The 15677-nt window shown below is 39.0% G+C and overlaps 1 protein-coding gene across 10 annotated transcripts in view; it reads right to left on the bottom strand.

Moving 5' to 3' along the window:
* Positions 1-15677, bottom strand: part of GRIA1 (glutamate ionotropic receptor AMPA type subunit 1) — an 843377-nt gene that overhangs the window by 83044 nt on the left and 744656 nt on the right. For all 10 annotated transcript variants that reach the window (XM_033927803.1, XM_033927802.1, XM_033927807.1 and 7 more), the window contains one exon: positions 3333-3703. In XM_033927803.1, the coding sequence (XP_033783694.1) occupies positions 3333-3703 (371 nt within the window). The remainder of the gene's footprint in view (positions 1-3332; positions 3704-15677) is intronic.

Raw genomic sequence — 15677 nt, forward strand, 5'->3', positions numbered from 1 at the left:
TGAGAATATCAAGCCTTAAGGATTCATTCCCACCATATTTCTCTCAATTACTTTTACAGTTATAGTTAGATCATCATGACATAACATTATACTTATAGACCGCGTTACCAAAAAGTTCTAAGCGGTTTACAAAGGATTATAAGCATTAAACATAATCGTCTATTTGAATGAGTCAGCTAGTCAGGTGTTTGGAGAAAAGTTAGGATTTTAGCTGTTTTCTAAAATGTCTGTAAGAAACAGCTGTGAGCAACAATGATCAAAATTCTTTTTCATGAGAAGCTGCCTGAGATGCTAAAGAGTGATTTAGGAATTTCTTGCTTTTACAACCTTTTACAGAAGGGAAATTGAACAGAGCATGAGTTTTTCTACTGCATTTGTGCATAGCTATGGAAAAACTATTAGCCAGATAAGTAGGGGCTGCACCATATAAAACCTTGTAACAAAAACAGCCCACCTTGAACAATACCCGAGCTTCCACAGGCAACCAATGCAATTCACAATAAAATAACGTAACATGATCATAAGCACTTAAGCACATAAGCATTGCCTCCGCTGGGTCAGACCAGAGGTCCATCATGCCCAGCACTCCGCACACGCGGAGGCCCATCAGGTCCAGGACCTGTGTAGTAGTCCTCTATCCATACTCTTCTATCCCCTTTTCTTCAGAAAGTTGCCCAATCCCTTCTTGAACTCCAATACTAACTAGAAACGCATTCACCGGATCAGACTTTAGGTCCATCTATTTTGGCGACCCACACACGCAGAGGCCAAGCCAGGTGCTCCCAGATGGAGACCCTGATTACCCATATCCCTCAATGTGATTTGCAAGGAGGTGTGCATCCAACTCACGCTTGAAACCCAGAATGGTAGTCTCCGTCACCACCTCCTCTGGGAGAGCATTCCAAGCGATCGTATTTCTTCAATCTGTAAATCAATCTACCTGCTGTGTTCTGTATCAATGATAATCTCAATAATTCCTTCTTAGTAATTGATAAATAAGCAATATTGCAATAGTCAATGAGACTCAACAGTAATGACTGGACCAATAATTTAAAGGCTGAAAATTCAAAATAGGGTCTAATTGTTCAAAGCCTCCATAAAGTAAAATAACTTTTACGTACAACAGCATCTATTAAGATGTTTATCTAATATGATTCCTAAAATTTTAATCTTGGATGGATTGTATAAGATGTTGAAAGTATATTGATGGAAAGTTCATGAAAAATTTTGGTAGGAGATGCTACAAAGAACTTTGTTTTATCAGGATTAAGCTTAAGTTTGAATTGCTGCATCCGAAGATTCATCCTTTCCATTATAGTCTCAATGTGAGTAGTATTCCACTATTGCCAGCAATTAGTTCATAGCAGATAACATATTAAGAAGCTAGATTAATAGATCTAGGGCAGGGGCAGGGAACTCCGGTCCCCGAGAGCCGTATTCCAGTCGGGTTTTCAGGATTTCCCCAATGAATATGCATGAGATCTATTTGCATGCACTGCTTTCAATGCATATTCATTGAGGAAATCCTGAAAACCCGACTGGAATACGGCTCTCGAGGACCGGAGTTCCCTACCCCTGATCTAGGATATAATACAAAATTGACAGGAAGGAGAGGAAAAAAACCCTATTATTTACTTCTAAGATTAATTTTTTTAAACAAATAGATTTTTAGCGCTTTTTCAAAGATTTTGTAATGTTATAGATCAAATTTAGATCGGCAAAGTTGACCAAACTGATGTAGCCATATAAGAAAAGAAATTGGTAATCTTTTAAACATAAATTCTCTTTAAATATAGAAACTGTAGTGCCAATGTATTGTATACACTATAATGATGACTAATTAATGTTCTACAGATTAAATTAGTCACATACCATAGAATCAATCCATAAAGAATTTTAAACAGTAGGCAAAATAATTTGTATATTACTCTGGCCTTTATTGGAAGTCAGTGTAATTCTATATAAAGAGATATAATTCTATCCAATTTTCTTAATTTATAAATTAACCAAACAGCTGAGATCTGTACTGTTTACAATAAGAACATAAGAATAGCCTTATTGGGTCATACCAATGGTCCATCATCAAGCCCAGTAGCCCATTCTCACGGTGGCTAATCCAGGTCCCTAGTACCTGGCAAAAACCCACAGAGTAGCAACATTCTATTGCTACCAATCCAGGGCAAGCAGTGGCTCCCCCATGTCTTAATAATAGATGATGTTACAATAATCTAATTTACTTAAGATCAATGCTTGTGCTATCAATCTAAATTGATCTTATAGCAGATACTTTCAAATACTTTTTGAGTTTTCTCAAAATCCAGAAGGCACTTCTACCAAGATTATCTTGATCCTCCATTGACAATTTATCATCTAAAAATAATTCAAGATTATAATTAATCTCATCTATTTTAAGGATTAAACCTTCCACTTGTAAATATTTGGAACCAACTAATAAAAATTTAATTTTATCTTTGTTTAGTTTCAGATAATTAAAACTCATCCAATCCATAATCAAATGAAAACACTGAGAAATCTGCTGATGACTATCCTGTAACACATCATCTATTTGAAACAAAACCATAATATCATCAGCATAACTGAACACATCAAGAAATTCCACTTCTTCAACTACAACTCCTGATTATATATGTAACCTAAATATATAAATCTGATTGTGGACCTTCTCCATAACCCAACAATGGTCCCTGTTTTGCTATTGGCTGCTTCAAGTGTATTCTTAGACTACTGATTCATCCATTATTGCAGTGTTGCCAAATTTCTTAGCTTCCCTAATTTCTGTACAGATAGTTCTTCTGAAAACCTGTTTTACCGATTTGTGGTCACAATGAGGTGACTCAAGTGTAAAAATGGGTCTACTCTAATTGCACCATTTATTTTGGATGCCATATTCCATTTTCACTTAAATTCTTTAGCATGTTTTTTATTATTATTATTTCAGTTATCAGGCCTCCAGCCACCATTTTGGAATTATTTTGTTTAGATCATTGCTTCTTATCCTAGTCCTCAGGGTATGCCCAGTCAGTCAGATTTTCAGGATACCCACAATGAATATGACTCTATTATAAAAATCTATCTCATGCATACTCATTGTGCATATCCCGAAAACCTGACTGGCTGGGTATGTCTCAAGGTCTGGCGTGAGAAGCACTAGGTTAGATTATTCCTACCAAGTTTGGTTGAATAGAGTTGGACTGAAACAAAGAAAAGCTAGTCAAAGAAATAGCAGTATATGTACCATGTCACTCTTCTATGAAAATACCCAAAGTCAAATTATGATGCAAGAAGGCTATGGGAGAAAAAATGTGACTAACCTTGGTGAAATATCACATCCTTGTTGCATAAAGGCTCCAAGTGAGAACCAGAGGCTATTGAATATCCCAAATTCATTAGTCTGGTCTGCAGTAGGCTGGTCACGCCCTTCCTCAAACTCTTCATTGTGCCACTCGTAGGGACTGAAACGGCTGACCAAGAAGAGAACCACGCTGACTCCAATGTAAGCAAAAACAATACACATCCAAATCTCATAAGCCAGGGGGTCCAGAAAGGAAAAAACTCCTGGCTTGGATTTGTGAGGCTTCTTGATCATTATAGAGATTCCCAAGCTCATGAAAGGCTTAGAGAAATCAATGACTTCTTCACGGATCAGGGTTATGGTCAGTGGGGCAATGGCCACATCAGCTCTCTGGAAAAGAAAAGAAAAAAAAACCCCTGTGATGTTCACAGCTAACAAATCCTAGTTTCTTTGTTTTTAAAATCCCTTTTATGAACTTTTCCTAAAATGTACTGCAATCATATTGGGCCCAATTTTCAGACGGTGGGTGGCAGCCCGGCTAACTCCAAAGGTTGGCAGTGAATGTAGATAATTCAGTGAGGCCATAACCGGTCACCAGCACTGAATTTCTGGGTTAAGTTTCAGCACCATGGACTTAGCTGGCCAAGCCAACATTTATCAGATGACTGGCTAATACTTATCAGATGGCTTTTGAGGCAGGTGTTTCTGGCTGCTAGATATAGCTGGTGAGCCGATGACTATTGATGGTGACCAGCTATGTCATACGAAATAGCTGGTGACTGGCCAATCTGCTGAATGGGATATTCAGTGGGAGATAGCTGGCTATCTCCCACTGAATATTGGCGGTTAGCCAGATTAGTGGTACTTAATCAGCCAGGAGCCATTTTCGGCCAGCTAAGTACTGCTGAATATTGGACGGATTGGACCTATTCATCCCACAAACCTTTAAGGGTCAGAGTTGTCAAAAGAATTACAAAACAGCATAAATGAATAATAAATTTCTACAGTATTTCCATTGAATATTATATTTTTGACTTCCTTCTTGTTCCTTCTCATCCAACTCAAAAGCTATAGAATTTTCACATCTTTTTATGTAATAAATCAGTAGTTCTCAACTCCAGCTCTCATAATCCTCAAACATGTCTGGTTCTTAGGATATGCACAATAAGTATGCATGACATTATTAGGGACATTTGCAAAGCACAAAAATGTCTTTAAAAATCTGACTAAATCGGCACTTGGGCATTTTTCTCAGCAAAACATCCAAGTGCTGATTTTCAAAAGAAATATTTTAGATGTCTTGCGGGATGTTCGTCCTCCAGGAAGTCTAAGTCTTAAAGGGGCACGTTAGAGGTGGGTGGAATTTGGGCAGGCTTTGGGTCAGCTTAGACTTGGAAGTTTTGCAGCTCTAATTGAACCTTTTGTAAGACATCCTGGAAGGAACTTAGACATGGGAATTAGACCTGTTTTGAAAGCATTTAAGCGCCAAAAAGGTACCCAAACTGACCATATGACCACTGGATGCATGAAGGTATGACCCCCCCCCACACTCCCACAGTGGTCACTGACCCCCCTACCAACCCCAAATATCTGAATGAAACAGTACATACCTGTATCTAGGAGAGCAGCACCTGGTATTGGAAAGCCTAGTAAAACTCCACCCAGGTGTCTTCAGTAGCCAGGTGATTGGGCTAGTGAACCATAGAGAGGAGGAGCCAAACCCATAAACCACTCTAACCACAGCATTTATGGCGGAAAGTATGAACTCAACAAAACCCTACTATACTGTACTGCCATATGAGCGCCACCTGCAGCCATAAAGGCAATTGGGGTGGTAGACGTGGATAGAGTGGGTTTTGAGGGAATTTTGGAGGGCTCACCATAAATTATAAGGGATATATGGTGAGATGGCATCCTTTATGTGAAGTTCACAGCAGTGAACTCTAAGGTGCCCCACTGCTCTGTTGGCATGTCTTTGTGGCCAGTCCATTAAAATAATGGCCCCCTCCCACCTCTAAATGGTGCTGATTTGGAAGTTCCTAACTTGGATTTTTTTTCATGGTCGAAAATGGTGAATAGAGTTAGATGTCCTGACGGTCTAGACCAGTGGTCTCAAACTCAAACCCTTTGCAGGGCCACATTTTGGATTTGTAGGTCCTTGGAGGATCTCAGAAAAAAAGAGTTAATGTCTTATTAAAGAAATGACAATTTTGCATGAGGTAAAACTCGTTATAGTTTATAAATCTTTCTTTTTGACTAAGTCTTAATAATAATATTGTCATTTATAGCTAAAGAGACAGATGATCAAGAAACTGTTTTATTTTACTTTTGTGATTATGATAAACATACCAAAGGCCTCAAAATAGTACCGGGCAGGCCGCATGTGGCCCCCGGGCCGTGGGTTTGAGACCATTGGTCTAGATCTTTTGACGTTCAAGTAGGCAATTTTTGAAAAAAATTATCTGGATGTCTCATTTGAAATGGATGTTTCTCTACCCCTGGCTATGGACGTCTTGCAGGAAATGTTCACATTCAGACTTGGAATTCTTATCGAAAATGGCCCTCCAGGGCTCTTGTTAAATTTAATTAATTTAATTTAAATAAGGTTTTATAACCTGCCATTTATAGCCGACGATTCTACAGAGTGGGTTACAAATTATAATCCCTATAAATAATCCTTAAAAACAAATAACTTAAAAATCTACATTCTTTGTAAAACACAAATTCTTTAAAACTGAGCTATAGAATGGATCAGAATTATCAGTCCTCCCAGTTCTCACCACTTTTTCCCAAAACACAACAACTGTTTATTCGGTTCTTTACAAGAAGGAACAATAATAACCTTTACAAATCCAAGTTTTCAGTTGCTTTATAAAAACCATATAATCATGCAAATTATTAAACTCAACAGGATTGTAATGTAAGGAAAGAATAGAAAATAATTCAATATAAGTAATAAGAAGTCCACTCTCTTTCTGGGGACGATAAGGGAGCAACTGCCAATTATACAGGGTTAAATAACAAAACAGGTGGAGAAAAAGGCCTCAGTTAAAGCCCAAATGGGACTGGGGCATGCTAACAGTACTTAGACAAATAAGGAGACCCATAACGGTCACTGGCCATAAAAAAACTCCACCTGTTATTCAAAAGAAATAATAATTGGAGTATCCCCTCATCGGTCCCAGGAAAATGCAGAGTCCATAATAGCTAAGTTACACGCAAGCAAGCAACCCACGCAAGAAAAAAATATTAGAAATATCCAAAGTCACTTACCTCAAAATAGTTTCTTTGAAGAGATAACTGGCTTTGGATATTTCTAATATTTTTTTCTTGCGTGGGTTGCTTGCTTGCGTGTAACTTAGCTATTATGGACTCTGCATTTTCCTGGGACCGATGAGGGGATACTCCAATTATTATTTCTTTTGAATAACAGGTGGAGTTTTTTTATGGCCAGTGACCGTTATGGGTCTCCTTATTTGTCTAAGTACTGTTAGCATGCCCCAGTCCCATTTGGGCTTTAACTGAGGCCTTTTTCTCCACCTGTTTTGTTATTTAGCCCTGTATACTTGGCGGTTTCTCCCTCATCGTCCCAAGAAGAGAGTTGACTTCTTATTACTTATATTAAACTCAACAGGAACCTTGTTCCAGAGACCGAGGTTGTGTCTAAAAAAAATGAGCACACATTTTAACCAATCTAAATTCTAAGGCCCTCTTTTACTAAGGTACGCTAAAACAATGCGTGCACTAACCGCTAATGTATCCATAGGATAACATGCGCGCATTTGCGTTTAGCGCGTGATTAGCGCCCGCTAATATTTATGGCGCGCTAAAAAGCATAGTGCACCTTAGTAAAAGAGGGGGGTAAGTTATGCACATCATTAGAACACAAAACATTAAAATACAGGGTGCCACACCAAACTGGACTTTAATACAAAACTGTGAAATATGGACCATTCAGGACATGCTTACAAATTTTCAATGGATGACTTACAACGAATTAAGAGACACCTACAATCTGCCAGCAAACCAATAATATAGGCTACTGCTACTGAGGTTTGTGCTGAACCTTCTTGTTATAAGATAGTTATTGACTGGCCTGTTATATAGCAATTAGAACATTTGCTCTCCACTTGATTGATTCCACTAATAAAACTAGGTTGTATCATGACTCCGTTTCCTTTCATGTACTTTCTCTTGTTGTTAAAATCAATAAAATCTTTGAACTAAAAAAGAACATAATTCTCTTATAGGGATATGAATTTTTAAGCAAATTCCTACATAAACTGGGTTTATGCCATGCACAGCCTTAAATACTATGCACAGACCTTAAATAAGATTCTGGATTCCGTTGGTAACCAGTATAGTTTATAAATTAGAGATATGGCACTGTTCTGTAAATTCATATAGGTAATCATAAGGGCTGCATTTTTTTATTTTTATTTTTTGCAATTTCATACTGAATTTGTATTGAATTCTTTGTAATTTCTTTACAACGTTCTTTGGGAGACAGTAGCAGCTTGAGCGAGGGCAGTGGGAATAGAGTCGCCAACAGACACAGCCGCTCAAGAGGGATAGAAGCAAAATAAAGCACTTTATATTAAAAAAATATATTAAAGCCTATTTCCTCCATAGATGTGATATACTTAGGGATAAAACTCGTCATGCAGCCCTGTCCCTAACAAGATTAACCTAAACCACAGGGTAACCAGATGACTGGAAAAACCTGGACATACCCTCTTTTTAGAGACTGGGGGGATTTCCAAAACCCAACAGTCTGTCAAGTTCAAGTTTGATTTAAAATTTGATATACATGCATTTTCATCATTTCAAAGCGTATTACAAACCTAAAAACAGGGGAGTAGTAATATACATGTGCAAAATTTGGACAGACTTATAAGTAACATAACTGATACAAAAGGGGAAGGGGAGGAATTACAAATGTTATAGTAAAGAAAGAATGAACAAATAAGGGAAGCACAACAGGACAAGATTAAGAGAAAAAATTTTTTTTTTAAAAGCATCCAGGGAGGGGCTTGATCATTAAGGCTGAAAAATGATATGAGCAGAAGAGTGCTCATATTCAACAAAGTTAAGTTTCAAAGTAAAAAGCTATATAAAAAACTGTCTGGGTTTTGGAAGGACCCAAGCTTGGGTCCATGTATAGAGGGCCTCTGAGCATGCATGGATGCAATGTGACATCATCAAATCACAGCTGCGTATGCTTGTAAGCCCTCCAGATGTGAGCCCGAGCTCAGGGAAGAAGAGACAAAGTTTGTGTGGGGGCGGGGCTTGGAGTAGAATGGGGCTGGGGGCAAAGTGAGATGGGGGCTAGGGGCAGATCAGGGCAGGGCCATGTGTCCTCATTTTTTTTTTTACAGATGAAACCGTACCAAACCAGAAGTACCGTCAGAAGAGCTAACAAATCGATTCTAGAAGAGATCAAACCAGCTATGTCACTCGAAGCCCAAATGATGAAGTTATGACTGTCTTATTTTGGTCAACATAAGAACATAAGAATCGCCATCTCCGGAACAGACCCTAGGTCCATCAAGTCCGGTGATCCGCACATGCGGAGGCCCCGCCAGGTGTACCCTGGCATAGTTTTGGTCCCCATATCGCTCTAAGCTTCTTGTAAAGAGAAGTGCATCTAGCTTACCCTTACCCATGTCACTTCATGCCACTCATAAGGAGATATACATCTAACTTACCCTTAAATCCTAGAACGGTGGATTCCGCAATTACCTCTTCTGGGAAAGCATTCCAGGTGTCCACCATTCGTTGCGTGAAGCAGAACTTCCTGATATTTGTCTTGAACTTGCCCCCCCTTAGCTTCAGCCCATGTCCTCTTGTCCGTGCCACATTGGACATTGTAAATAACGTTTTTTCCTGCTCTATTTTGTCGATTCCTTTCAGTATTTTGAATGTCTAAATCATATCCCCTCGTAGTCTCCTTTTCTCAAGGGAGAACAACCCCGGTCTCTTAAGTCTTTCCTTGTAATCCAGGTTCTCCATACCTTTCACCAGCTTTGCTGCTCGTCAGCTTTGTTGCTGGTCACGCTGTCAGAAAAGAAAGCTCATTGTAGAAGGACATTATGTTGGGAAGATTGAAGGAACCAAGTAAAGAGGGCGACCTGCAACCAGACGCATGGACATGTTGAAAACAACCATGGCGAAGACCCTGGAGAACCTCACCGAACTAGCCCAAAACTGATCTCTTTTTAGATCTGTAATTCATCAAGTCGCTAGGACTCGAGCACGAGCCAATGGCACCTAATTAACTGGTTGGCTACGACTAGGTGATTTAACCGGCCAAGAGCTGTTTCCAGGCTGGTTAAATTGCTTTGAATAGCAACCTGCAGAATTTCAGGGTTTTGTGAAATGTCAAGTTCTTGGAAATATCACTTAGGTCAATAGGCAGGGCATTTCATAAGAACTACCCAACATAAGAGACCACAGTATTTCCAGTGGTTGTCAACAACGCTCAATGATGGTAATGATGGCAAGATATGTACGGACCAAAAATTCATGTTTCTCTACAGCTGGACCATTGATGCATCGTCCGGTACCTCACGCTTCTGTAGAAATCTATTGCAATTTAGAAAGTTGCTTAAGCCCCATCTGTTTGTTCAAGCTTTTTAAAGATAATATCCTGCTTCTTAAGTTACTACTTTTTCTTCTGAATATCGTCTTTTTATAGGTTATCAGATTTGTGCTGCTTTTGAAGTAATGTTATAGATGAGTGGGTGAGATGTAATTTATAAATTGAGATGAGTGGTTGAGATGTCATTTATAAGTTGAGATGGTATAATCTTATGATTTTTTGCTGATGCATATGATTTTTAAGATGTTTAAATCCTGAAATGTATATGTGATACTGTGAACCGCCTAGGATAAAGGCATATTAAAAATGGTTTAAATAAATAAAAGAAAGAAAGAAAGATTGTTGAGAGGAATGTAACATTTATAGAGGAATATATTACTTCAGTTTCTCTGAAAGGTAAACAGAACTTTCGTGCCAACAATTTTGCAGATCAAACACAACTTAAAAGAAATGTGTGCTTTAATCAGTTTCCAATGTAATTCCTTAAAATAGGTGTTATATTGTCAAACTTTTTTGTCCCAGTGATTAACTGAGCTGCTGCATTTTGAATTAGCCACAATCTTTTCACACTATTATTTATTACTCATTAATACAAGAAATTGCAGTAATCCAGCCGACTAGTAATCACATTACTAACTTTAACTAAGGGACTTTTGCTAAAGCTTAGATGCACTAAGGCCCCCATTTGCAAAGGCACGCAGCCGAGTGCCATGCAACAAATGCTCCATTGCCCATTCAATTCCTATGGGCGTCGGAGCATTTACAGCGCCGGACTGTACTGCTGGTTTTAGTAAAAGAGGGGGTACATGTCTAGAAGCCCATAGGTGTAAAATGGGCTTCTTAGCATGTACGTAGTGCATGCTAATTCCGCTTGCGCATGCTAAGCTTTAGTAAAAGGCGCCTAAGTTTGCAATTCTAAGACATGATTTTAACTCTTGAATCATTTTCAGTTTGGTCAAAACAAGAGTACAGAACTGAAGTTATTTGTGAAAAAAAAATCACACATTTATCGGAATGAAATCCATAGTAACCAGGCTTTCCTTACCACTTGCTCATTTTATATATTCCAGGTAAATGAAGATGAAAGAAACACTCCTAAGGTTTTCACAGTATGCTAACAATGTATGTTCAAATGAGTTATTGCACCCATGTAATGCTTACTATGCCACTGGCTCCCTGTGACCCTCCACTGCCCCAGGTACATTAGATAGACTGTGAGCCCACTGGGACATATAGGGAAAAATCCTTGAGTACCTGTATATAAACCATTGTGAAAGTAAAAGCAGTATATAAGTCCCTATCTCTTTTATCATTAAAAAGGAAAGTATGGCATAACTTGTAAGTTTCATGGCTCCACGTCTTTCTCTTCTTGGTTGGGCTGAGAACTGATCAGCAGCCTTTCATATTGTGATGTCATAAGGCCTCATTCCACCAAAGAGGTTGAATGACCTCACCTAAGAGCCAACCTCATCGGTGATGTCACAATGGCTTGGTTTCCTCTATACCTGTGCCCATTTACCAAATGCATTTGCCTCGTTGAAAAGAAAAGTGTCAAGGAAAGTGTGAAATAACTTGTAAGTTCATGGCTCCACATCATTCTCTTCTTGGTTGGGCTGAGAACTTTTCAGTGGCCCCTTGTATGCAGATACTTATTTTGTACCTGGGGCAGTAGAGGGTTGAGTGACCGGCCTGGAGTCATGAGGAGCCACAGTGGGAATTGAACCTGCTTTTGTTGGTTTCAGGCCACTCTACTAACCATCAGGATGGTCCCCCCACTCAGCAAATACTCCATAAGTGAGCCAAAATCATCATAACCCCTATTCTGAGAGACCCAAAGGGAGCAACAGATCAGCCATCCAATTATAGCCTCAATACTGCTATATGTCAAACTAATGGAAGGCCTCATAGCAAAACTTCTCACTGAATACTTAGAAAACCACAACATACTCCACCCCTCACAATCAGGCTTCAGAGGCAACTACAGTACAGAAACACTACTAGTCTCTCTCCTAGACACAGCCAAACAACACCTAAGCAAAGGCAAAAAAATGCTACTCATACAACTCGATTTCATAGCGGCATTTGACCTAGTAGATCTTGATATCCTACTACAAACACTGAGGCAATAGGAATCACAGGCAAAGACTACAATTGGTTTGAACGATTCCTCTGCTCAAGAAGATACAGAGTTAAAGCAAACAATGAACAATCAGAATCCTGGAATAACCCCTATGGATTCCCTCAAGGCTCCCCACTATCTCCAACACTCTTCAACCTTTACATAGCCACACTTAACACATGGTTAGACAAACTAGGCAAAACGTCATACAGCTACATAGATGATATCACCATCCTCCTGCCTTTCGACCAAACCACTCCCAACACAACGAACAAACTACACATTGCACTAGAAACAGTGTCACAATGGATGAGAGACCACATATTAAAGCTGAACCAAGACAAAACCAAATTCTTACTTCTAGAAAGAAACAAAACCCTAACCATAACAAACCTAGAAGTAGACTCCATCATATATCCCTTACAACCCAACCTAAAACTGCTGGGAATAATGATAGACAAAGGCTGCCCCATGCAACTTCAAATCAGCAAAATGGTTCAAAAGGCATTCGCAACCATTCGCAACTTAAGACAAATCCGAAAATACTTCAACAACGAACAATTCAAATTCATAGTACAAGTGCTAATCCTAGAACTCTTGGACCACTGTAACATACTATACCTGTCATGCCCTACCAACATGCTAAAACAATTACACACAGTCCAAAATATAGCTCTTAGACTGATATACTTGCTGAAAAAATACGACCACATTACCTCCGCTTTCCAAGACTCACATTGGTTCCCAGTACAAGCACGCATACAATACAAATTCTACTGCACCCTATTCAAAGCCCTTAATGGAAATGGACCAAGCTATCTGAACAACCACCTAATCAGGAAAACACATCCAGACCAAGGAGAACTCATGCACACTTTACCCACCCCCAATCAAAGGCATGCAAAGCAAAAAAAATATATGATAGACTACTAGCCACCAGAGCAGTGAGACTAGACCGCCACCTCTTGAATCTGCTGACCATGATGCCCAACTACAAAACATTCAGGAAAGAACTGAAACTATACTAGTCAAGAAATTTGTCACATGATCTACCCAAACCGTATCGACTCTTCCCAATTCCCGACGCATACTATATCTATCAACCTTGTAATCTCCCTGGGAATGCCCAGGCCAATTCTTGTTGTAAACTGCCCAGAACTGAAAGGTATTGGTGGGATAGAAGACACTAAGTAAAAGTCACTAAGTAGAAGACACTAAGTAAAAGTCCTGAGTAAGATAGACAAAGTAGTATAGAGCGGGCCCAGAAGGAGAGTCATTGTTTCTACTGGGGTAGTTGCAGAAGAAGATTTATGGTTTTTCAGCTGTGCTGTAGTTAACTTTTGGCTTTAATGGCCACATGAATACATACATCTTAACATGGGCAATGCCAAGTGTAAATAAACTATTACAATGATCAGATAATTTGTATTTTAACACAAAATGCTTTAATGAAAGAATATTGGTATAGCCTCAATTCAAACTATAAATCCAAAAACACCAGACAATATCAATCACAAAAGTATCAAAAGGTAGCATCTTAAGCATGTTAACTATGGCATTAAAATTGATTGATAAGTAGAAGAGAGGCTCAGAGACACTCAGCTTCACTGAAATATTGATATGCTGTCAGCATCACTCTTAAAAGTGACCCGCTTATCCCAGTCATGGCTCTCTTCTGCTTACTTTGTGTTCAACATGATCTCAACGCAAATTGTGGTTCATCCATACTGAAAATAAACACAATATTGCACGTCAACGCCACAAATTAAATTCTCATGTGAAATCTAATAATGGAGGGCAGCTAATATGGTATTCAAATGATCAAAGCTAATAGGGCTTGCTTGTGCACTCTTTCTTAATCTGAGGTCATATAGATTCACCCGACGTTGCGCTAAAGTTTCAAAATATCTGTACCAAAGGGCTCAGCTGTGTATATAAAGTAAAATACATGAGAAATGATCTGGTCTCAAGCTAAAAGCAGGGCAGGAGAGAAAATAACTCTTTCCTGCTCCGGTAATCGCTGGTCCGCAATGGAAAGGGCCATATGCCACTTCTGCAAATCTCTCATACAAGTTGATCCAAAGTAGTAGAGTTAGTTAGAATTGGAAAATGATAGCAAGTGACCTAGGTGCCATGAGTTAGAGAATGACAAACCCCAAAAAGAGGAAAGGGGTGGGGTGGGTGGGTCATTAAACACACTATATTCAAACTCCCCACTGACTAATGAGGCTGTTTTATAAAGAAACATAATAATAATAATAACTTTATTTTTCTATACCGCCATAATCTTACGACTTCTAGGCGGTTCACAGTGAAGATTAGCTGTACAGTCAGCGAATTACAGTGTACAAATAAAGAAGAGATCACTGGGCGGTCAGTGATTACATGGTGCAAATTGGCAAGGGGAAAGATATACATAATCTACTATATTTATTTATTTTTTTTGACAACTTACATTGAAATGGTTAAAAAAAAAAGCAAGCAGATACAATTTGAGAAGAGAACATTAAACAGACAGTGAGTACAGGTTGTCATTAATGAGGAAAAGTGGATTCAGTAAAATAAGCGGTAGCTTTGAAAAGGGGTGAGGAAGTCTGGCTAGGAAATGAATTTATTGAATAGAGTGGTCTTTATTTCTTTCCGAAAGGCGCCGTATGTCAACCTGGCGCCATCAATGAGGTAGGCAACGTCTTTACAAAATAGCTTCAAATTAGGGGGTCTACCTGGACTTCAAGTCCACTCGGGCGAGCAATAACTTGTGTACCTCTTTGTAAATTGCTTCGAGCTTAGATTTGGAAAAGGCGAGTACACGAATGCAAAATAAAAAAACAAACCAAAAATCTGAGGTAGGGATTTAATAAGACTAGCCTCTCAATCATTTTAAACTGTTTAGGTTCTATAGCCTGTCATGGATTTTCAAAAAAGTTTAACTTTGAGATTAGTCAGTTAAACCTTAAAATGTTCCCCTTCTGGCCTGCAAAGTTAAATAAGTAAGTTAAATATGTATAAGGTTGTACAAATTTAACCATTTTAAAATGGATAGGTCTCAGAACGATGTTTTATTGGAGGGAGAAAGTTAAGCAGCTTAGAGTGGTTTCAATTAAGGTGGCAGGACAAATTTAGGACCTGCAATAGCAGGTCTAAATAATGTTTTCTGATCAACCTTCCTTGACATATCATCTATTGCAGGGGTAGGGAACACCGGTCCTCAAGAGCCGTATTCCAGTAGGGTTTTCAGGATTTCCCCAATGAATATGCATGAGATCTATTTGCATGCACTGCTTTCAATGCATATTCATTTTGGAAATCCTGAAAACCCGACTGGAATACGGCTCTCGAGGACTGGAGTTCCCTACCCCTGATCTATAGAATTAAAATTGACCTCTGTCCCTCCCTTCTTTTCTCTAGCACTCCAAAAATCATCCTGAGCCTGCACATCTGTTTCCAGTTCCCCCATCCTCTCTTATCTCAGTACCTCTCCTCAGATTCTCTAGAATCAGTACCCCCCCATTCTAGGGAGTCCTCTTTACTGGCAGAAGGATATGACAGCATTGCTGCTGGCGCAGTGACTAATAGCTGAATGGAACCTTCTTTCAATGCATTTGCTGTGCAGACATGCTCCATGAGAATCCAAAATGGCCACC

Source organism: Geotrypetes seraphini, chromosome 18 (genome assembly GCF_902459505.1).
Source record: "Geotrypetes seraphini chromosome 18, aGeoSer1.1, whole genome shotgun sequence".
NCBI lineage: Eukaryota > Metazoa > Chordata > Amphibia > Gymnophiona > Dermophiidae > Geotrypetes > Geotrypetes seraphini.